At 41.7% G+C, this 23,977-nt stretch overlaps 1 protein-coding gene across 4 annotated transcripts in view; it reads left to right on the forward strand.

The window, feature by feature from the left end:
• rnf11b (ring finger protein 11b) overlaps positions 1–23,977 on the forward strand; it is a 44,953-nt gene that overhangs the window by 4,637 nt on the left and 16,339 nt on the right. Inside the window, exons 2-4 of one of the 4 annotated variants that reach the window (XR_009769001.1) lie at positions 10,112–10,281; positions 17,755–18,158; positions 18,572–23,158. Coding sequence is in view for 2 of the 4 variants with exons in the window: in XM_061682929.1 (XP_061538913.1) it covers positions 10,112–10,281; positions 17,755–17,926 (342 nt within the window). In the remaining 2 variants the exon portion in view is untranslated. Of the gene's footprint in view, positions 1–10,111; positions 10,282–17,754; positions 23,159–23,977 lie in introns of those variants that run through there. The other 3 variants (XR_009769000.1, XM_061682929.1, XM_061682930.1) reach the window with 3 other exon arrangements.

The raw sequence follows: 23,977 nt of genomic DNA on the forward strand, positions 1-23,977 counted from the left end.
GTTTCTTCAACTATTATTAAATTTATTTATGGGGGGGGGGGGGGGTTGAGTGGTATCAGTGCACTCTGTTTACACTGATAGAATTTCACAAGAGGCTTAACTCACGAGTTAAAAGCTACATTTATAAAGGACTCTTTCATAGCAACCAGAGACGACTCCCCTCCATGCCCGTGAGTTGACCACGGTAAGCACAACCAAGCTGGGAACACAGCACACGTTTGGCATGCTCTTACAGTTCAGCATAACACGCTTTTTTTAGAGGGGCCAAGTCCTCGCCTTTGGTCTATCACTTTGAATGTAGCTCCATCCTCAAAGCTCTGTCCTCCATGCCACAGCACTAAGAAGCGGGGTACGCACAAACAAATTTTAAACATCTTGACTGATTTTTTATTTTTTTATGTGAGAGCCCAAGAAAAACCAACACTCCGTGTGGAAATAATTTGTCTTGATGGTGTTGAGCCAGGAGGAAAGAGTTTGGGACAATTTTACACTTAACAAGGAAAATAAAGTGCAACGTGTACCACAACAGCACATCTAATGTAAACATTGTTAACGATTATAACTAATTTATATAGCCTATCTTCACGAGTTAAAACTTATTGTAATGTTCCTGCAGTTGGTCAAGGACCAGCACAGCCGCTGGTCCACTTTCAATCGCTTTATTGAAAATTTTTTAAGAAAATGACCATAACCACAAATTATGCCAATTCACTCCACATGCCAGGCCCTGCTTTTTAAAGCCACACACGCCCAAAGTCACAGATCCTACAGTCAAACATGAGGATGGCGACCCCAAGTGAACACAAATAATACCTGCACCTCACATGCACATGTGATTGTGTTTAATATCACAAAATACATTTTTATCTGATTAGGCCTACTTGATTAATTGATGGATAATTGGTAGAATACATGATTCCCAAAAAAATTGACAGTTGCAGCCCGAGTGTGTACCCTGCATTAGTCCTGAATCTCTTTTACAGAGACTCTGCAATAGTGAATCACATATTGTTACAACCCTAATAACCACATACATGTTGTTAGTCTGTTTGATAGTTGTTAACTTCTTTTTACTTGTGTGGTAATTGAAAAGTTGGATAAATTAAGTGCCCTCTGCTGTGTCACACTGTGCATTTGTGTAAATTGACAAAGGGAGTTTTATGTCATAATATTAACAGCATATTTGCGCTTCTACGGTATATTTAGTTAAGAATGTTAGAATATTTATTTACATTTTTCTGATTCCATCTATAACCTGGCCAAAACCACAACAGGTGCATAGATTCCTGAAGTTCTGGGGGGCGGACGGTGCCAAAGGTCAAATGATTCTTCCCCGTGTTGTCTGGAATTGACTCATCTTGGTGCCAAAAACATTCCTTGCTTGGAGCTCAAGTGTGCAGCTCTGTTGCATTGTTGGCTTATTCTCTCAGAAGGAGACAATTTTGGATATTAGTCATGCGTTGAAAACAATGACAAACATTCAAAAAATTGCATTCTAGGGAAGTGGCAGCGTGTATCAAAGTACATTTTAAAAAGTGAAAGGTAGTTTGTTAATATGGTGAAAATGAATTAAGACAGGCAGCACCATCTTGTGGTTAGCACGTCTGCTTTACACTTCACAGGGTCGGATTCAAATCTCTGCTCCGGCCTTCCTGTGTGGAATTTGTTGTTTTTCTTGTGCATTTTTTTTCAAAATCAAATAATCTGTAAACCATTTATTTTTAAGGCTAATGTTGTAAGGTAAGTTTGAAATTAAGTAAAAGTGTTTTGGGGATAATAGTCTGTGGTACTATTGATACAGGCCAGTGATTCACAACGTCTTTTACGCATACCTGTAGTGTGGTATGCAGGCTCCCTCTAGTGGTATGCACAAGAATCACTGCCTAAGTACAGTTCAGTTGTGTTTAACTTTTAAGTACAATACATTTGCATTTAATCTTTAAGAACAATTGTTTTTTTTAAACTTTTAATGAGGTAATATTTTTATTTAACTTTCATGGTCAATATATATATTTAACTAGTTGAAAAGCGCAATCTTAATGTTCAAACTGTGTTCCACTGGCTTACAATAATATTTAATATACTTTTTAGGAATAAATCCTTTGTCTGGCCTATGCTACTGTATTTGAATATTGGTTGTGATGGTGGGACTTGGAGCTTAAGGAGTTTTTTAGGTGGTACTTGGTTTAAAAAGTTTGAGAACATTGATCTAGGCAATTATAAATATGTTTAGGGGGATGTCAATTGCTCACTCTTTTTTGCTATTCGCGGAAGGGCTCGGTCCCTATCACTAGCGAATAGCTAGTGTTTACTGTACAATCTTTTTAAAATTCAAAAAAGAAAACCATACCAGTTTGTAGGAGGTTGTTGCCTTTTAAATGTTCACTTTTTAACATCTGCTCTCTGTTGTGGTTCTCTGCGATGACAACGCCCGTCATACCTTGTTTTACAAGAATCCACGCAGTCAGCAATGAATCAGAAGGTAGGTGTCTGAGCCAAAGGCACATTGTGCTGCTTTCCCACTAGTTTCCTGAATGAACAAAGGAATGTCCTTAGGAATCTGCCAACGCTTCAGAATAAGGAGCACCTGTACTTACAACATCATCTCTTGTGGGAACCAGCCAGACTAAGTGGACAGGATTGGGGTTCTGAGCCGACCAGACCACTTAGGCAAGATAAATATTTTGCGTCCGCTCTTTCATGATGCCTAAGTGTGCAGATGGGACTGTTAGTCATCTCAGATAATAGCTGTACCTCTTATTTGGGCTTTAGTGTTGACTACCTGTGTGACTGACTGATTTGTCAATTCTTGTGATTTGGAAAGTATCTGGTGAGAAGAGCGCTGACTCATTGCTCTGGGAGCAGACTGGAGATACAGCTGTTTGCATTGTATTAGCAAGTGTGACCTGCAATGCCCCTTGTGCAAAGCCTCGGAGATGGTAAGCGTGGCGTGTAAGGCCTGCATGCTATTGTTAGATTGCACTTTTCAAAATGCCGAGAGAAAAGAAAGTTGGAATAGATGGTGTTGGACCCACTGTACCAATGTACAAAAGGGGAACACTTTTCACATTTGTAAAATGTGTAGTTCAACCAAATTTTACAGAAATATACTGCCTTAGCTGTCAACTCGTGACATCAGCATATAATGTGAGCTGCCAGCGCACCTAAATAGACCTGATTTCACCAACTTAGTCTGCGTGTGTTTTGCCTTTTTCTTTGAGCTTTTTGCGACATTTTTTTTTAAAGGGCCACAAGTAAGTAAGTAAATGTTATAAGGATGTACGTCCCACTTTTTTTTTTTAAGACTGACGCAAGGAGAAACTGTGACCAGTACAGCCTGACTGGATAAGCGGGCACGCATTCGAGCTTCGATAGCCAAAGCTAACGCTGCTAACCACATACAGCAGCTCGTACTTTACAGCCTGTAGAATGTCATTCTGCCCTCCCTGCGCGTGCTTTAAGCTGTTTATTGCCCCCACCCCACCCACCCCAGTTGGAGTTGACTGTAAAACTAAGCACACAACAAAAATGATTGCCCTCATTTTATATTTAAATACAAGACACACATTGTTTTAGAAATCATCAAATTAATGCTAACAGTCAATGGAAAATCCTATTGACGGGCTAGCTCGTATTAGTATTTGGTCACAGGAGGGATTTACCTTGAAATAACGAATATTCACACAAACACCGTACAGAGAAGTAATACAATACTCACGGGCATATATTCTTCCTATTCTGTGAAAAACAAGTTTATTAACATTATATCGCGACTTTCTTCTTCTTCTTCTTTTTTAATTTTTAAATTTTTAGTTGAGTTTACAGAAAATGAGTAGCTCCATGCATGCATCACATGCATCAAGCCACACTGCCCCTAAGAGGCCAAGGCGCACACAGCAGGAGCAGCAGATACAGTCATTGGCTCTATAAAAAGACACGCTTTTTCCTGACTTTGACTGTATAAAAAGACACGCTTTTTCCTGACTTTGACATGAAATCAGACTAAACGTTTCCTGTTTTAGGTCAGTTAGGATTACCAAAATTATTTCTATTTGCTAAATGTGAGAAAATGAGGATTATTATTATTATTTTTTTAGACATCTATTATAGAAAAAACAGTCATGGCTAAAAGCATTGGCATGTTTTTAGCCACTAATATATTTATTTTTCTTAAGTTTTTTTTTCTTTCTTTCAACTTCTATGACTTTAATGTGCTGTGTTAGTATTTTACTAGTTACTAATTTATTTTCTGGTTGTTCCTTTAAGTTATATTTAAAGTTGAATTGTGGTAGTTGAATAAATACAAATTTTTGAAATAAATGTTTATTGATCATGATTTCAATATCAGTCAAATAATTATTTTTTCCACAATCCCCGAGCCCTTGTGTTTCGTCCCCTCCTCCCTTCACACTGAGCAGGCATGCAAGAGCTCTGAAGCAAACCCAAACAAACATGTCATATAATATAGCCAATAGCACTCACCGTAAATAAATTAAAAATTTACAGCTAATCAATCTGATGGATATCGGCAGTGATCAGCAGATCTCACTCATGGATAACTGGTACCGGAATCGGCAGTATAAAATACTAATGAGCACCTCCAATCATAGACAGCGTGCACAACATCAAGACACAAGATAAAGCATTGTTGGAATGTCAGTGCAAAGTAAATATTTGTATAATTTTGTAATTGATTTATTATTTTAAGCATTATTATTAATTTGTGCAATTGCAATGCCTTGATTTTAGCAAGTTTAGTACACAGTCATCGCCATGAATGCAATTGTACTAATAATTTCTTAAAGGGACTATAATACAGTATAAAGACGCTAAATACAAAATAATCACTAAAACTCAATGTATTATATCATGATATACGGGCCACCACTCAAAAAGGCATAACGTCGGACTCTGCTATTTCGGCCACAGAAATGTTTCGGCCTAAAATGGCCCAAAAGTACATTTTTGTTTTTGCACCAAAATTACAATTTTACGATATGAATGACAGCATAGCCGAATTGCTTTGAGCTTAGCTAGCTTTGTTGTTTGAAGTGAGGGTATAAAGATCTTGTTTAGGTGGTGGTGAGAAGAGACGATCAAACCAAAAAAAACCAATCCCCATATGTCTGCAGCCACAGACACTTTTGAAAGCAAAAATGCTTGCATGGCACATACAGACCCTTTCCAAAAAAAAATTGAATATCATGGAGAAGTTCCATAATTCCATTCAAAATTGCTCATTGCTAAGGAGGCTGGCTGTTCACAGAGTGCTGTGTCCAAGCATATCAATGAAAAGTTGAGTGGAAGGACAAAAGGTGGCAGGAGAAGATGTACCAGAAAAAGAGATGACCGTGGGCTTCAGCAAATGATCAAATAGAGAAGATTGAAAAATCTAGCAGAAAGAGAAAATCCAGAAAGAGTGGAATGAAGCGGGAGTCACAGCTTTAAAAACCACTACATTCAGACGCATCCGGGAGATGGACTGTTGGGTTCCTCGGGTCAAGCCACTTCTGAGCCTTAGCCAACATAGGAAGTGTCGCAACTGGGACAAGGAGAAGAAGGACTGGACTGTTGGCCAGTGGTCCAAGGTCCTCTTTTCCGATGAAAGTAAAGTGTGCCTTTCATTTGGGAATCAAGGTCCAAGGATTTTGGAGGAAGGCGGGTGAAGAACAGAACCCAAGCTGCTTGAGGTCCAGTGTTAAATATCCACAGTCAGTCATGATTTGGGGTGAAATGTCCAGTGCAGGTGTTGGTAAACTCTGATTTCTTAAATTCAAGGTCACCGCAACAGTCTACCAGAATGTTTTCGAGAACATCATGATTCCTTCTGCTGAGGATCTGTATGGAGATGCAGACTTCCAGCGGGACCTGGCCCCTGCCCATGCCGCCAGAAGCACCAAAACCTGGTTTGATGCCCATGCCATCACAGTGCTTGACTGACCAGCCAACTGGATCTAAACCCCATTGAGAATCTGTGGGGTATTATCAAGAGGAAAATGAGGGGCACCAGCCCCACAAAGAAAGAAGAACTGACAGCAAGCATCAAGGAAATCTGGGCTTCCATAACTCCCAGGCAATGCCACAGGCTGATTACATCAATGCCACGGTGCATCGAGGCAGTGATTAAAGCAAAGGGATTCCCAACCAAGTACTGAAGATTAACATATCGTTTTGAAAGTACCATATTTTGATTGATTTAATGTGACCCCAATTTCTCTTTTTTTCCTACAAAAACTGAGAAGTAAATGGTGATTTCTTCACAGTGTTCTAATTGTTTAAATTGCTGATTTCGTGAGTTTTATGAGGTAGAAACTCAAATTATGTAAACAAAAACAAATAAATACTTGAAATTGTGGGCCCTGAATCTATAATCTATGAAAGTTTAACTTTTCGAATGGAGGTATGGAAATAAATAAACTTTTCCATGATATTCTAATTTTTTTGGAAAGGCTCTGTATGCTGCTCCCCTAATCCAGTTCAACTTGGGTTTTTACCCTCCCTCTGACTATCATGTCCTTAAACCTGATTTGTTAACACAACATAACTGCAAAGGGCAATGCTTCTGTTTGCTTGTTGCAGTGAGTTCGAGCTTGTCAGTAAGCGTGTGAGTGTCAGTCGCCGCTTGTAATTTGTTCAGTTTAGCTCAGCCATTTCGCTCCGAGTGCGGCTGGCTTTACTCAGGGTAGGTCACCCTCTTCCTGCTTATCCAGGTTGATAACATAATGTGCATACTCACAAAGTATGAGTCATCAGCCTGTGCTGTTATCAGCAAACACATCCTGGGATGGAAACATGCGCTCTTATCTTCCCATTGTTGTTTGCTGGTGTGATGTGTGATGCCTGTCGCATGTACAGCTGTTATCCAGAGATTTTGTTACTCGGTGGGCAAGAGACAGCAGGGTTAGATTGAAGAGCCTCTCAATGATTCATGTTTCTGGTGTAACTTCCCACAAGTGTTCCGGTCGATTTGAAGATGACGTCATATGCTGCCACTGGACTGTTTTGTCTATTTTGATAATCTAAGGCCAAATTGACACAGTGCAAATATTCAAGACTTTATTGTTTGCGTGCTGGTAAAATGATTGTATTTCCCCTGAGGAAATGCACTGGCAGTTTTTCTTTTTCTTTCTGTCTGCAGTTCAATTTTCCAGTCATCCCTGAAATGTTTGGAATGCTTTGGACATCACTGCAGCTTGGTGAAGAAGTTTCAGATTCAGTACCCTTTGAGCTGAGCTGTAGGTGATGGTAAATTAACAATGATCGTCCGAATATTAAAGCATCTGAGTAAGACCGTGTAATTATAAACCTCTGTAAACTACACCCTCAATAATTAACTTGTTATAAACAGACATACAGTTAAATTAAGACTTTTGGTTGCATCCTTCAATACACAGTATTAGCATCACTGTGAAGAACATATAAATTCCAAATAGGAAGGCCAGGGCCAAAGGCCTGAGTCAAACCCAGAAGCTCTCGAATGTAAGGAAGACATAAGGAAGACACTACGTCACCATGGTGCACCTCAGTGGAAACTATTGCTCAGTTAATTATTAGCAATAATGCTTGCAATTGTTTGTGTTAAAATACAATTACAATGTGTTAAAAAGTCTTCAGTTTAAAGGTGAGTGGGACTGGTAAAACTACATATAATATATTAAAACATTTATTTTGTCGCTGTCAGGCACTGGAGTCCTCGCATCTCAAACACATTCCTTTTCAGGAAATAGAAAAAAAATAATCTTGCTTGAGTTACCAACCTTAGCATCATTAAAGTAATAATAATAATGCATTACACTTATATAGCGCTTTTCTAGGCACTCAGACGCTTTACAATTTCCTGCATTATTAATTGGTGTATTTTTCATTCACTCCTCTGTCACACCCAGTGTGGTAAACTGCTTGTGTAGCCACAGCTGCCCTGGGGTAGTCTGGCAGAAGCGTGGCTGCCATTATGCGCCTACTGCCCCTCCAACCACCACCAAACATCCAACCACATTCATCTGTAGAAAATGTGTTTGTGTTTCTTGCCCAGGGACACAACAACTTGCCCTCTGTGCCACGCCGCCCACAAAGTTGGTATTATACCTTATATTGCTATCATATACTGTTGCGCATCAATTTAACACCTCCCCATAATCATCTTCAATTTATTCACAAAAAAAAGAAATTGCTAATAGGTTTATGTGTGCCCTGCGATTGGCTGGCGACCAGTTCAGGGTGTACCCAGTCTCTTGCCCGAAGGTAGCTGGGATAGGCTCCAGCGCACCTGCGACCCTAGTTAGGATAAGCGGTACAGAAAATGGATGGATGGATAATAGGGGAAATTAATTAGCAGGCAAACTTACCTTCGTGGCTGACGGGCTTCCTTCCGCAATGAAGCATTGCTATTGATTTTTAACAAAATAGGCCTATACAAATGTATTTAACCTAACTATTTTCACCCATTTTTATCTGGAAAAAAAAGCAAAAAAAACTTTACCAAACTTTCAATACTAATGCCGCAAGTCTCCCACAAAGTGAAGAAGAGGTAGCGCTAGATGACGCTTCTCAGACAGTTGAAGTGTCTCAAGTTACTTTCATCGTGGTTTCTGACCGTCGTGGTTTCTATCAGTTTGTGAAAAAATACGAACTTGACCATATTTGGACATATGAGGTTTCCGCTCAACAGAGACAATATGGTCTCTGTTTACCACGTTTATTCCCCTACAGCAGGTTGGTCTGCAACATCCCGAACGACGGTTTGCTAGATCCTAAAATTCCATTTTCACTTGGACTAACCTAATTTTGGTCAGTTTGCGTTAAAACCTGAGGCCTGGCAGGCTTACATCCGCCGCTGCTTTTTGCTTCATTCAGCAGCCAGGCCTTGGCCGAGGTCTCCTCCGTGTTGGCGCAGCTCGCCACTCCTCGCCATCTCTGCCCCTTTCATCCTGGCCAAATCGCTAAACTCCCTCGTCCGTCCCCCGTATCTGCCGTGTGCTCCCGGTCAAGCAGAGGTTACGTAACGAACAGTTGTTGCAGCCCAGCTGGTGCACTGTGTATGAGAGAAGGGAGAGGCCTATGATAACAATTAGAATGCTGACCATTGGCACAGCTGACACCACACACGCACACAGTATGGCAGCTACCCCCTCTTAGAACTCGGGTATGTCGCTTTTATCCCTGTTTGGCACGGGTGAAAGGAAGAGCCAGTGATGCTGACTCATGGCCACTCTTGGTGCTCGCTCGTGTTACTACCCCACACAAATGTATTATTCAGACTGCAAAGAAAATTTGATTCCAAGTAAATTAAAGACGTTTGTATGGGATGGGATGGGAAGGGCGCTTTGCCACATCTGCAGTCATCGTCGAATAAATGAGTAATCATGCTTTCAAGTTGGGGCTTTGAGTCATTACAGTTGCATACTGAATGAAACCCTGGCAATAATGTCACCTGAAAATAGTACTTTACTGTAAATGCAGGCATGCTGGAGCCTATCCCAGCTATCATTGGGCAGGAGGCGGGTTACACCCTGAACTGGTCGCCAGCCAATCACAGGGCACATACAAACAAACAACCATTCGCACTCACATTGACACCTATGGGCAATTTAGAGTCGTCAATTAACCTACCATGCATGTTTTTGTGGGAGGAAACCGGAGTGCCCGTAGAAAACCCACGCAGATACGGGGAGAACATGCAAACTCCACACAGGCGGGGCCGGGGATCGAACCCAGGTCCTCAGAACTGTGAGGCAGAGGCTCTAACCAGTCGTTCACCGTGCCGCCTACATTATATAGTACTTGTTTTAATTGTTTTTGCTGAATCCAGCTAATCTACATAGTTGTGGGGTATTAATCCAATGGCCAAAAAGGGTCCTGCTGTGCTAGCTGCTGTGGGGGAACATCCCCATCTACTGCCAAGGACATGCTGCATTCCCATGTCCAAACTCACTGCTCACAATTGTTCAGTCATTAGATTTCTAGCTGACCAACATTATTGGGCAAACGTCGCCTGAGTACTAACTGTATGTGTCATGTACCTAAAGATGACCTCTTATTTGTGTTGAAGTAAATGCTAGTGCATTGTTTATTTGCTGTTGACTGAAGCCTTCTTCTATTTCTCTGTGTGCAGGAGCAGATCCACATTCCAGTCTACCACCCAACACCCAGCCAGGCCCGACTAGCCACCCAGTTGACGGAAGAAGAGCAAGTGCGCATCGCCCAGCGTATCGGGCTGATCCAACACCTTCCGAGGGGTGTTTTCGACCCTGGGCGGGACGGATCTGAGAAGAAGATCCGAGAGTAAGTTTTGAAAACTGGCCAGAATGATCTGAATTTGAAAAGATTTTCAGAAGTGCATTATTAGAAACACCAGATTCATTTGGTGGAATCTTGGTGTTGAATGTTAGGTTGATAGTATTTTATCGTCGGCATTTGAGATGTCCTGGTTTGTCGGCAGTCCTTAAATGCAGCTAAGCAGCAAAGTGAAAGTATGATTTCATTTCATTTTTTTTTTTTTATGATCTCTCCAGATGCAGCTACTATTAATAGCCGGTGTAGTCTACTGTACTGTTACTGTGTGCCTGTATTCCCTAACATTTATTGCTGTGTTTTCATGCCAAAAGGTGAGTTTGACTTAATACCGTTTTTGTTGCGTGCTTGTGCGCATATCTACTAGCCAATGTGTGATGGCATGTCCGTTTGTGCTTACGTTATTTAGTCTAATATGTAGGCTTTACATGTTCAGGATTTTTGGGGCCAATCACCGATCAGCGAGTTTAAAAAAAACAATAACCGATCACCAATCCGATCACGAGATGGAGCAATGTGTCTATTTAAATTACCTATTCATTTACTGTATATACCTGTGTACTTAATTGCTCAAAAAAATATATTTACAATAAATAATATATCTTTGTTCATCTATTTATGCCAGTGAGCCATAGTGACAGACAGAACAAATGAATGGTCTTCTATTAGATGGCAGGAAGTACATACAGTAATTAATGTATACACTTTTTGTGACATTTTTGTTTGTTGGTGTTCCGTGAGATTTTCAATTGTAAAATATGTTCCTGGGCTCCATAAAGGTTGTAACTCACTGCTCTATTCAGATCGTGTATTCTAATCAGTCAGGTCAAACCAACATTACAACATGACAGAAATAATGGGTGCTAACTTACTGTATTTAAATTACTTCACTCACACTGAACCTTTAGAGCATGATTCGACAGAACGGCGGCATGCTTATGTACAACCGTTAGCGTTAGCTTGCTAGGCTACATAACGTTTTGTTGTCTGCTTGCGAGCCGTATCATATTAAAATAACGTGAACATACCTCAAGCAAGCCTTAAACGAACGTTCTCTCCGGTCCTGAGCACCAGTGACCACCAACACACATTTTTCCCCGTTTTGTCCTTATAATACAGTCGGCCCGATCCACTCTTGTTGTTGTCGCCACGAAAACGAGTGTATCCGGTCGCATTTGAGTTGACAAGATAAAGCCCAATGATCGTAAAAAATGGGATACTGTGGTATCGGAATACAAGATTATATTGCAGTAGTCTGTGATGGAAAAAAAAAATATATATTATTGCATAAAAACACATTGTCGCTGTAACTGAATTTAGATGATAGCACCCTTGTTCACTGGAAACAAGACCAGTTTGGAAAAGTACTACAATACACATTCCACAAGGCACAAACCGCCACACCTCTAGACACTGACCACATCTTGATAACAGACTACTCCTTAAAAGGTCATGGAATGTGATACCACCTACTCAAGCTTTAATAAAAAGGGCACCAGGGAAGGCAGACGTCACAATATTTAAGATCGCTGAGAGAGCGACTGCTTCTCCTTTTGTCGCAAAAGATAAGTACTGGCTCAGGTTGTGTTTGGTGTCTCCTGTCTCCTTTTGGTGGATGCTAAATTGAGAATATCTGTAGATTTACAGGATAACCCGAACAGTCTGACATCGTGAAAGAGCAAATTTGTCTTGTAGTCTGATCCGGCGGGCATTACGTGTTGTCTGTCACAGACGTGTTGTCAGTCCCACACGGCCGACATGTTTTTCTTTTTCTTTTTTTTGTTAATAACTTTATTGGCCGTCAGATATTTACAGTACTACGTCAAAAGACACGCGACAAGGCTAAAAATAAACTAGCTTTTTTATTAAAATATACTGTGCACGATGGCGACGCGCAGTCAATTTCTTTTGCGGTCATTGATCGGATCGGCAAATTATGACATTACAGCCGATCAGCATAAAATGCTAATTATTGGCCAATACCAATCACGCCGAAAAAATCAGTGTAAAGTCTACTAATATGTTAGCCAATGCTATTGATGAGCCTCATCTGAAGGAGGTTTGTTTCCATCCATCCATTTTCCCAACCGCTTATCCTCACTAGGGTCGCGGGCGTGCCTTAGCTTATCCCGGCTATCTTCGGGCGAGAGGCGGGGAACACCCTGGACTGGTCGCCACCCAATCGTAGGGCACATAAACAAACAACCATTTGCACTCACATTCACACCTACGGACAATTTAGAGTCTTCAGTCCAGCTACCATGCATGTTTTTGGGATATCGGAGGACACCAGAGTATCCAGAGAAGACCCACGCAGGCACGGGGAGAACATGCAAACTCCACACAGGCGAGGCCGGTTTTGAATCTCAGAAGTGTGAGGCAGATGTGCTAACCACTCGCTCACCGTGCCGCCAGGTGGTTTGTTTGGGTTGAATAATTTAACGACTGAATACAGTTGTTTATGTACATACATGCAAATCAGTTGCCTTTCGGCGAAAGTCGCCATTTAGAACACAAAATAGGCCATTTACGTGAGTCGATGAGTTTTTCCTTGGGGGGGGTCGCCAACGTCACAGGCTGTTTTGTACTCCTTGAACACTGGCAGCTTGATCCATTCCACACATCCACCATCAACACACAGAGGTAATTGTGAATATTACTCAGCGGTGGACTAATATGGGAGCGCATTGGCCTGAGGTTCCGCCTGTCACAGGAATTGACGAGACCAGAAAAAAACACTTCCGCCGCTTCTGCTGTTAAGAACTAACGGTACTTTTACTCCGTTACAACGATCTAAATGTCGCTCGCTCCTTTTATTTAACAATTATTGCTTATCAATCAACTATTTTGTGCGCGAGACAACGACTTCCGCATCAGCGCTGTTTGCGCCAATCCAGTTTAACCGCTAGTGACGTTTAAGTCTAGTTCGCCAATCAAACGACACAAGAAAGTCACATGACCTCACACGATGTCTTCTGTTGGGCTTCGCGGGCATACAGTGGGTACGGAAAGTTTTCAGACCCCCTTAAATTTTTCACTCGTTTTTTTTTTCATATTGCAGCGATTTGCTAAAATCATTTAAGTTCTTTTTTTTTTTTTTTTTTTTTTTTTACACATTAATGTCCACACAGCACCTCATATTGACAGGAAAAAAACAGACTTGTTGAAATTTTTGCAGATTTATTAAAAAAGAAAAACTGAAATATCACACAGCCATAAGTATTCAGACCCTTTGCTCAGTATTTAGTAGAAGCACCCTTTTGAGCTAATATAGCCATGAGTCTTTTTGGGAATGATGCAACAAGTTTTTCACACCTGGATTTGGGGATCATCTGCCATTCCTTCTTGCAGATCCTCTCCATTTCTGTCAGGTTGGATGGTGAACGTTGGTGGCCAGCCATTTTCAGGTCTTTCCAGAGAACCCTCAATTGGGTTCAAGTCAGGGCTCTGGCTGGGTCATTCAAAAACAGTCACGGAGTTGTTCTGGAGCCACTCCTTCGGTATTTTAGCTGTGTGCTTCGGGTCATTGTCTTTTTTGAAGGTGACCCTTCGGCCCAGTCTGAGGTTCTCAGTACTCTGGAGAAGGTTTTCGTCCAGGATATCCCTGTACTTGGCCGCATTAATCGTTTCTTCGATTGCAACCAGTCTCCCTGTCCCTGCAGCTGAAAAACACCCACACAGCAAGATGCTGCCACCACCATGCTTCACTGTTGGGACTGTATTGGATAGATGACCAGTGCCTGGTTTTCTCCACAAATGCCACTTAGAATTAAGGCCAACAATTTCTATCTTGGTCTCATCAGACCAGAGAATCTAATTTCTCACCATCTTGGAGTCTTTCAGGTGTTTTTTTAAATTATTATTATTATTATTATTATTGTTTTTTTTTTTTTTTAAGCAAACTCCATGCAGGCTTTCATGTGTCTTGCACTGAGGAGAGGCTTCCGTCGGGCCACTCTGCCATAAAGCCCAGACTGGTGGAGAGCTGCAGTGATGGTTGACTTTCCAGAACTTTCTCCCATCTCCCGACTCCATTTCTGGAGCTCAGCCACAGTGATCTTTGCGTTCTTCTTTACCTCTCTCACCAAGGCTCTTCTCCCCCAATTGCTCAGATTATGGAGGCCACTGTGCTCTTAGGAACCTTAAATGCAGCAGAATTTTTTTTGTAACCTTGGCCAGATCTGTGCCTTGCCACAATTCTGTCTCTGACCTCTTCAGGCAGTTCCTTTGACCTCATGAATCTCATTTGCTCTGACATGCAACTGTGAGCTGTAAGGTCTAATATAGGCAGGTGTGTGGCTTTCCTATTCAAGTCCAATCAGTATAATCAAACACAGCTGGAATCCAACGAAGGGGTAGAACCATTTTAAGGATAATCTGAAGAAATGGACAGCACCCGAGTTAAATATGAGTGTCACAGCAAAGGGTCTGAATAATTATGGCTGTGTGATATTTCAGTTTTTTTTTTTTTAATAAATCAGCAAAAATTTCAGCAATTAAGTTTTTTTTCTGTCAATATGGGGTGATGTGTGTACATTAATGAGGACAAAATGAACTTAAATGATTATAACAAATGGCTGCAATGTAACAAAGAGTGAAAAATTTAAGGGGGTCTGAAAACTTTCCGTACCCACTGTAGGTATTAACACTAGATAAGCCAGCCCGGTTGATTGTTGTGGCTACATGGCGGCCATGTTGGAAAGGTCGTCGTTACCATGAAGGCAACGGCACGCTACTATTGTTTACATTTAGATGAACAAAAACAACAGCTTTCATGTATTGTAGTATTTGTCTGGCACTGTTTGCCCAAACGTGGATATTTCAAAACATTGTACAATAAATTGCAGATGTTTTCACACACACACAGCAACATCAGAATTTGTACATTCACATTTTATTTTGTATTTTTTTGTCGGTGGTGATGTTCATGCTGTGGTTAAAAAAAAATCAGAAGTTACTCACTATTTACTCAGTACTTCCATCCATCCATTTTTTGAGCCGCTTATCCACACAAGGATCACGGGAGTGCTGGAGCCTATCCCAGCTATTTTCGGGGAGGAGACAGGGTTCACCCTGAACTGGTTGCCAGCCAATCGCAGGGCACATATAAACAAACAACCATACGCATTCACATTCTCACCTAGGGGCGAAGAATCTTAGAGTCTTCAATTAACCTACCATGCATGTTTTTGGGCTATGGGAGGAAAACGGAGAGCCCGGAGAAAACCCACGCAGACACAGGGAGAACATCCAAACTCCAAACAGGCGGGGCCGGGATTTGAAACCCAGTCCTCGGAATTGTGAGGCAGACGCTCTAACCTGTCGCCCACCGTGCTGCCTTACTCAGTACTTGAGTAATTATTTAACTGTACTTTTTACTCAAGTAATTTTTTTTGGAGGACTACTTTTTACTTTTACTTCAGCTACGTTATTGTCAAGTACCGTATTTTCGCGACCATACGGCGCACCGTATTAAAAGGCGCAGTCTCAGTTACGGGCTCTATTTGTGTATTTAACACATACATAAGGCTTACCGTATTATGGGGCGCAGGCATGGTAACACATACGCTAGCATGCATGCTAGCGTATGTTTTTAAAAAGGCAGCGGGAGAAAAACTGAGTTCGGTTGTACTTTATTGAAGTATTTAACAAGGTACTCACGTTATTTTGTTTTTAATCAATCCTCATCCACAAATCCGTCAAAGTCCTCATCTTCTGTATCCGAAATAAACAACTGGGCAAGTTCTCCATCAAACATGCCGGGTTCCCTCTCGTCATTGTCGGAGTCAGTCTCCTTGCCGGGGGGCTGTTCAGCAATGATGCCGGCGTTTTCCTGCTTCCTCCACTTGCGAACCATGGATTCGTTGATCTTGAATTCTCTCGCGGCTGCTCGATTCCCATGTTCCTCCGAGTAACTCATAGCTTGCAGTTTAAACTGTGCTTCGCAAACGTGTCTCTTCGTAGGTGCCATTTTCGGGGGTCCTAAGCCAAACCGATGTTGTTTTGCACATTGCATATACCTACTGGGGGCGTGCCTTTAGCATCCTCTTTCATGCGCACCCTTCCCCCTTTAATGTCTGCATGCTGTCCTCAATCATGTCCGCCTTTCCTCTATATAAGCAGCGTGTCGGCTCCCAGTCAGTGAAGTGCTGATCAAAGTCACACAACAACATTTACAGATTTTAGAACTCGGTGCACACATAATAAGGCGGCGCCCCATCCATTTTGGAGAAAATTGAAGACTTTTAAGTGCGCCTTATGGTCGTGAAAATACGGTAACCGTATTCTTACTTAGGTATAATATTTGGCTACTCTACCCACCTCTGGAGCGGACATCCTCTATTGCTACTCTTACGTTTAAGCAAAATGTTTGCTCATCAGATCAGCCAGTGTGGTATTTGTTGCACTGGTCTTTTGTATTTTCGCGTTGAGGTCCTGCGGGTCGTGGCCCTGGTTGTGGTCCCAGCGGAACCGCGAAGCACATGTAACATTGGCGACAAGAGTTGATCCGCTAGTACATCTTGTATTAATTAGAAAACGCGGCTACAATTATCGAATTAGTTTACAGATGTTAATGTTAAATGTATTAACGGAGCGATGTTAAGGATTATGTCATAACACAGAATGAACTCACTTCAAATTGGCCAATAAAACCAGAAAAATAGTGTACTTAATATTTTCCTGGAGGATGCATTTGGGATTAGCCTTTGAAGTTGGAAATAGTGAAAAATAAAGTGAAACAGACAATGATTGTAGTCAATTATTTTCCTGAATGAGAGTGCTTAAAGACGAGGATGCTATTCATGTGTTACAGCTTGAAGCAGGCATCAGGTGCAGGTGGAGATTGGCCTGGCTCAAATTGGAGGCCAAAACAAAAAAGCAAAGAAATGAGCAACTTTCATTATAATCTTAAATTTTTACATCAACATGTACTTGAGGGGTGTAAATAAATGGTTCTGCGTGAAACTTTTTTTTGTTTCCCCTTATTGTACTCTTCAGAATCTTCCAGATTGCTTCATTTGTTTGTTTGTCACGTTTTTCATGCCTTTGGTGTTTGCATGTCTGTTATGTAACATGGGTTCGTGATTGTGTACATTCTAGATGCATGGTGTTGATGTTTTAAGATCCTCTCAGTTTTAAGTGCATCGCCGCCACCTTGTGGAATCTATACTGATTTGCACACTCGCTGATGTCACACGCTACCCGACCAAGCCCCGCCTCTTAAAGGCACATCTAACACACAGACATTACAATATGTACATTACCCTCCATTTTATGCTTGTAATTTTATTTGTTTGTATCCAAATACGTTTACAGCGTGTTTTAATAAGTTTAAAGCATGTGAGAGGGGTGAAACTATGTTTTAAAGAAATTGTATAGTCTTTCTATATCAATGATTTTCACCTTTAGCAGGTGGGTCTGATGTCTGATGAAATAGTCAAATGTGTGCGTTTGGGTCCGCAGGTGCGTCATCTGCATGATGGACTTTGTGTATGGGGACCCCATCAGGTTCTTGCCCTGCATGCACATCTATCACATGGACTGTATTGACGACTGGCTGATGAGGTCCTTCACCTGTCCGTCCTGCATGGAGCCGGTGGACGCCGCGTTGCTCTCCTCCTACGAGACCAACTGACACACACCTGCACGTGCCCGCACACACACACACACACACACACACACACACACACACTTGTGGACCTACGCTTGACACAAACACGCATAGAGTGCACACTCGTGGACAAATCCAGGATTAGTAAAGATGGAAGCAAGCGTTCACGAGTGGGCCTGCTGGTCAGGATTGTGTCTGGGAGAGTGAAAGACACTGCGGACCAGGAAGCAGCGGACAGCTGAAAAAAGAACAAAAGGTTACCGAGACAGTCTTACTGTCATATACCTTAAACTATTCACAAAACGTTTGGGATATTGGGTTTACAGGTGAAATTTCAGGATGAACCTAAAATGCAGAGCCATAGAAAGGCACAGAAGTGGACAGCCGTGGAGGTTTTCATGGATCAAATACCTGTTGTGAATTTTGCTGTTCAACCCCATGATGGAGAAAAGTGAGTTGTGCGAAACGTAGTGAAACATTTGGACGTGTGCATTGAGAAGTTTACAGAAAGGCAAATAAGGTTAACCTGTCAAGGTTATAGTAAATGTTAGGTTCATCCTGAAATGTCAAAGCTCAATATCCCTAACTCTTTGGGAGCAGTTGATCTTTGACGTGGACTGAGACAGCACACGAGATGGCCTATCTGCCCACTGTGCTGTTTCTCTTCAGACTAACTCGGATCCTTGCCAAGATGAGGTCGAAGAAACAACAGTCTTCAAGAGCCTCTAAAATGGACCCCAGCTGCGAGCTGCCAGCCGCACAGATTTGTGATGAGATTACCACAGAGGGTCTCGGTCTTGATCTCCGGTGAGAAATGTCAACTTGATCGTGTTTTTGTTAAGGCCTTTGTTTGATTCCCCCACGTGGCAAAAGGAAATGTGAAGTGTCAATCAAGCAGAGGCCATTTCCATAACAAACCCCCCCCCCCCCCCCGCGTTCACGCTGCCTTCCTGGCAGATTGCCGCCTCGGAGGCATAACGGTAGAGCCGCTGAATATCCACCTGTCTGTTTCAAACAGAACTCGTCAAAGCGGGACGTTGCTGTCTTCATCAAGTCTGCAGTCACACAGCTGTTACTAGTTTACGCATTCAAATGATTAGATGTTAGCAACAGTGTTTTCAACACAACGGGTCTGTGAACAGAATGTTAAACTTGACACTCCGGCCGTGCCTCTGATCCTACTTCAGAAGTCGGCAAATTGGCAGGTTGAATTCAACCCTCCCGCTTGGGCACCTTACACTACGGGTTCTCAAACTATCGAGTTCCAAGGACCTCATTCGAACCCTAACGCCAATTAACATAACTACCATGTGTAACCCCAATTGTCATTGGAATGATGAGGTTGCTAATATTCCAGGGGAAAAAAAGTTGCAATGCTAAGATGACAAATTCATGGGGGTTTTTTTAAGAGACAAAAGTTGCAATGTTTTGAGAATAGTAATATTTTTAAAGATTAAAAAAAAAAAAAAAGTTTAAATCTTTACAAGAACCAAGATGTATTTTGTTGGGATAGGTATTTTACCAGGATTAGGTCATAAGAAAGGAGGAAAGGAAGACTGGTTTTAACAAGGCAATTTCAAAAATATATAACTTAATTCTCTGAATGTTACACCTTTTACTTTGGAAAAGATGCCATTATTCTTTTAAAAAATGCATTCTTTCAAAAGAGCGGGGAAAACGTCTTATATTCTTGTCATAATATGTCTTTTGTTCTATAAAAAAAAAAAGAGATTTCATGCAAGGATGTGATGATGAGTCACAATCACATCAGAACTTTTAATTGGCCCCAAGTTAAGGTAGATAGGAGTAATTGGTTTATTAAGTTTGTTTTATCCATGTGCCAATCCCTTTATGTGGATCTGTACTTTTTAAAAATGATACAAAATAATAATGTAGTGTAAATGATTTAGCGGACCCCAATGGCTCATGGACCCCACCTTACAGGACAGCGAATCATGAAAAGATGGCTTAGACAGTGTGTGAGGGGCTCCAGTTAACCCTTTCATGCCGCCTGTCAATGCTTTTTCCCCACGTTGCTGTTCTGTGTGGCGAAAGCCATCAACGCGGAATGGGAGGGACAAAGGCTATGTGGAAAATTCCCGGGGGAGCGCCTGACGCTCCCTTCTCCTGCCGTGTTGTGTTGAAAACAATTGTCACATCAGACGCTGCTGCTGACTTTATTGCACATATTTTGATCTGATGGTGGGATTGCGCATGGAAACAATATCACGCTTTGAGCATTTTGATTTCCTTGATTTGATTTCCAGCTAAAGGTCCATACGTACTATTATACTCTTTGTCCTCACTCGTAAGACATTTCAGCATACTGGTACTGCTTACTAGTAACCTTTTTTCCAATACTGTATGGCCTTTCGCCACACTAGTAGGACAACATGCAGCAAAACTGCACAAGTTGACATCTACGCACTACTAGTACTACTAGTGAAGCACCACTAAGATAACATTTGTTTCCACTACTGCCTTCCACTACTGTATCACATTTCTACAACGTTAGCATATTACTAGAACAACTACTACAAGTTAATAGTGAGGCAAAACTACAATTGAGCATTTTGGTGCTACCATTAGGGTGCAGGCAGCTACTAGTGTGTGCCACATGCCTACTAGAGGGGCATAGTAGTGTTACTAGCGCAGCACGGTATTTTACTAGAAATGTTTGAAGGTCAAAGAGCGTACTAGCACATGGATATCAAGGATACCAAATAAATGTTCAAATGGCTTTCCATAGGGTTCAGTGTGAAAGGCGTAGGCGGATAGATGCATGCCGAATCTACTCGCTAATTTTACGGAATCGCTGTGTAGAAGAGGCTTCCAAAAGCACAAATGTTTCACTGCTCCTTTGCTAACATTTCTGGACAAAACATCCCAATCCTGATCACGTACGGAGCCGTGGTGCCGTAAAGTCCTCACCTCAAGTCTTTGCGCAGACTTTGTAGTACATTCTTCTCCATCGCTTCGGTGTGGAGCGTCATGCCCTTAGGTTGTTCAAATGTGTCGAGGGGAAAGAGACAAGAAAGGGTGGCAGAGTGCACGGTGGGTCAATTGGTCAAAAACACAACAAACACTTTGGGAATGTAGTGCAGCATTTGGGTTGGATTTCGGTAACTATTTGGTATGTACGAGGTTCAGGTCTCAGTCTGGATCTCGCCAAGCGGTGTTGGGAATAACCAGGAAAGGGACGTGCAAATATAAGTACAGTACTGTGCACATTAGCTTTTCTCGTTTTAATGGCCTTTTTCACAGGAGTCAGTTGGACATCAGCAAATAGTAGGACAGATCCTGATTAGCTGTATTACGCTAAAAAGACAAAACTGATTTCCATAAATATTTGTTAAAGGTCTGGTGCATGCCTGCTAACCACTACCTCACCATGCTGCCCAAACCCATTCCAGGAAGTTTTCACCTCGTGAGTCAACCTAGTTTCCTTTGGTTTGGGGAAATCAAATTTCCACTTCTGAGTAGTACAGCAGGAAACTACAAAAACCACACCGTATTGAAAGCACCAGTTGTAACTGGTACAAAGCTAAGGGACATCAACTGTTTTTTTTATTTATTATTATTTTTTTTTTATTATGTTGGACATTTTTAACCGCATATCAGCCAACAAGCGACAACTAAGTTTACCCGTATGTTCTAACCCCATATGCTTGAGGTTTGGCATTCACAAATTTGTTTATTCACTTTTTTTTTTTTTTTAACCCATCCTGTTATTTGCTAAAAGAAAACATCACCTATTTTCCCTTTTTATGCTCAGGCCAAAGCATTAAAACGGAAATCGTGTTTTGCTTCTAAATACATTAAATATGTTTGAAGAGTTGAAAATGTGCAAAGACTGAGCACAATATGGTGCTGAATTGTTGAGATAAGGTTTAAAACTCACCTTCTAAATCTTGCTGGTTTTGTGGGTGAGGCTAAAAAGTACCCTCGTGGCTCGCCCACTATACAAACACCAAACGCTCTTATTCCATGCAGTGACCATTCGGTGGAATTTCCCGTCCTTGTTCATAAATAACTTCACACATTTCTGCCAGTATAGCATGCAATTGGCCATGAAACTATGCCCACAACTCGAAAAAAATACATCTTCCCTGAATCATATGTTTTGTGTTATCTGGACTATGTGTCTTGCCATCTGCCACCACGAGTTGGGTTACGAGGCAGCGCCAGGACGAGGTCTGAACCGGATGAGATCCGCCACCCGCAGCCCATCGCCAGCCCGAATGCAATTGGAATGGAAAAATGTATCCACGGGGAGCGGTCGGTACGCGTCGCGCGCTGTGGCCGCCTAAAGTGTGCACCCTTTAGGCGGCCACAGAAGCGCGTTGTCCTGCTGAATTTCAGTGGAGGGAAGATTGTCCTGGCCGTGCGGCTTATGGTCATTATGCCGGCGGAGAGGCTGCTGCTCTGCAACCCGTGAAACGTGTGCTATCTCCGTCACTGGAAATTCTACTTACGAGCTGTGAGAGAAGGATCTATCCTCCTGTATTTGATTGACAGCCGAAAGGTCCGGGGAAGCGATTGCCCACAGCGTCTGGAACCTGGAAGAATGTCGCAATTCTTGACGATTTTCAAGCCTGATTTCACATAATTTAGATGTGCTTTGCTACCATCTTGCGGCATCGATAGGCATTTACAAACCTTTATTGAGTTGCGTCAGTTTTTGCTATTTGCGGCAGGGCTCAGTCCCTACGCCCCGGTTACTTTTGTCAATGGAAATAGCAAGCAAAGTAGATTTTCTGGTTATACTGTATGCGGTCATGAAAGGCTTGCTAAAACAGCAAACAGCTTTTTGCACAGTATTGTATGAATACGGCATGTTACAGTTACACTCAAACTGCAATCCCTAGTCGATAACTCTCGAACAATTTGAAGACTCAGCTCAACTGCTCTTATTTATTTCCACAAAGTGACTCATGGGTGCGCACTGTGCCGGAAGTCCACTGACAATGAAACAGCTGCACATGACGTTGCCACACTTGGGGGCCCAATCATTCTCCATTTATTTATTTAAAAAGGCCGAGCTCACAAGCACAACGTGTTCATTGTGGGTGAATTTATTTTTATTTATTTTTTTAACAACCAAACTGCCCATCTCTGTTTGCTCATGTGACTGGGTTCTGTGTGTTTTATGTTTGTGTAAGGATCTTTGTTAGATATTTCCTTGTTTGTGAGCATACAGTATATACAAATATGCAGAGTGCTACAGACTACTAATAAATAGACACTGCAACTGAACACGCTGCGTGTTGTTTTCACTTTCACTTCATTACTGCCTGAAGCTTGAAAAAAATAAAAATAAATCCAACTGCCTGTTGAAGCAGGGAGGTGAATTGTATTTTTATGTGGTGAGAAAGACTGAGCAAAATAGTTTTAATTGTTATGAATGTGGAATCTGAGTGTGAGTCATTACGACTTGATATTGTTTCTTATTGTGGAACTGTATGACTGCTTTGGGGAACCAACGGTCTCATATGACGACTTGTCATACTACAGACAAGTTACGAGAGTGGAGCTCTGATTCGAAAATCCATCTGCCAGTCGTGGGCAAAGTATTGAGTAAATAATCACATGTGGCCCACAGAACATTTACATTTCTTTATGAGTCCAGTAATATTTGTTGCATTCATTTAGCAGTTTTTTTTGTTTGTTTTTTTATCCCCCCCCCAAAATCTATTTAATTATATCAGTAACAATTATTTGATTTGTTTGTAAAATTGTATATGAAAATCACATCACACCGAATACTTTTATTTACAAGAAAACATTGGGCGGTACGAGGACTAACGGCCCAAATACAAGACTCAGAGGCAAAAGAAAGTTCCAGGCTGAGTTCGGTACACGGCTAGGCAGTTGGCGAAGGCAACGGTATCCAAAAGCATAAGCAAAAAATACAAAAATAAAAAAGTCAGTAATTAAACTGGGTCTATATGAATCTGTGGCAAAAACGAGCAATACTGTAACGTGACAATAAAGTGGCGATGTGACAGACTGAGACACGGGTGAGGTCATCAGGCACAATCAGGAGCAGGTGAGCACAAGACAGGAGGGCCATTA

This window comes from Phycodurus eques, chromosome 8 (genome assembly GCF_024500275.1).
Source record: "Phycodurus eques isolate BA_2022a chromosome 8, UOR_Pequ_1.1, whole genome shotgun sequence".
Taxonomy (NCBI): Eukaryota; Metazoa; Chordata; class Actinopteri; order Syngnathiformes; family Syngnathidae; genus Phycodurus; species Phycodurus eques.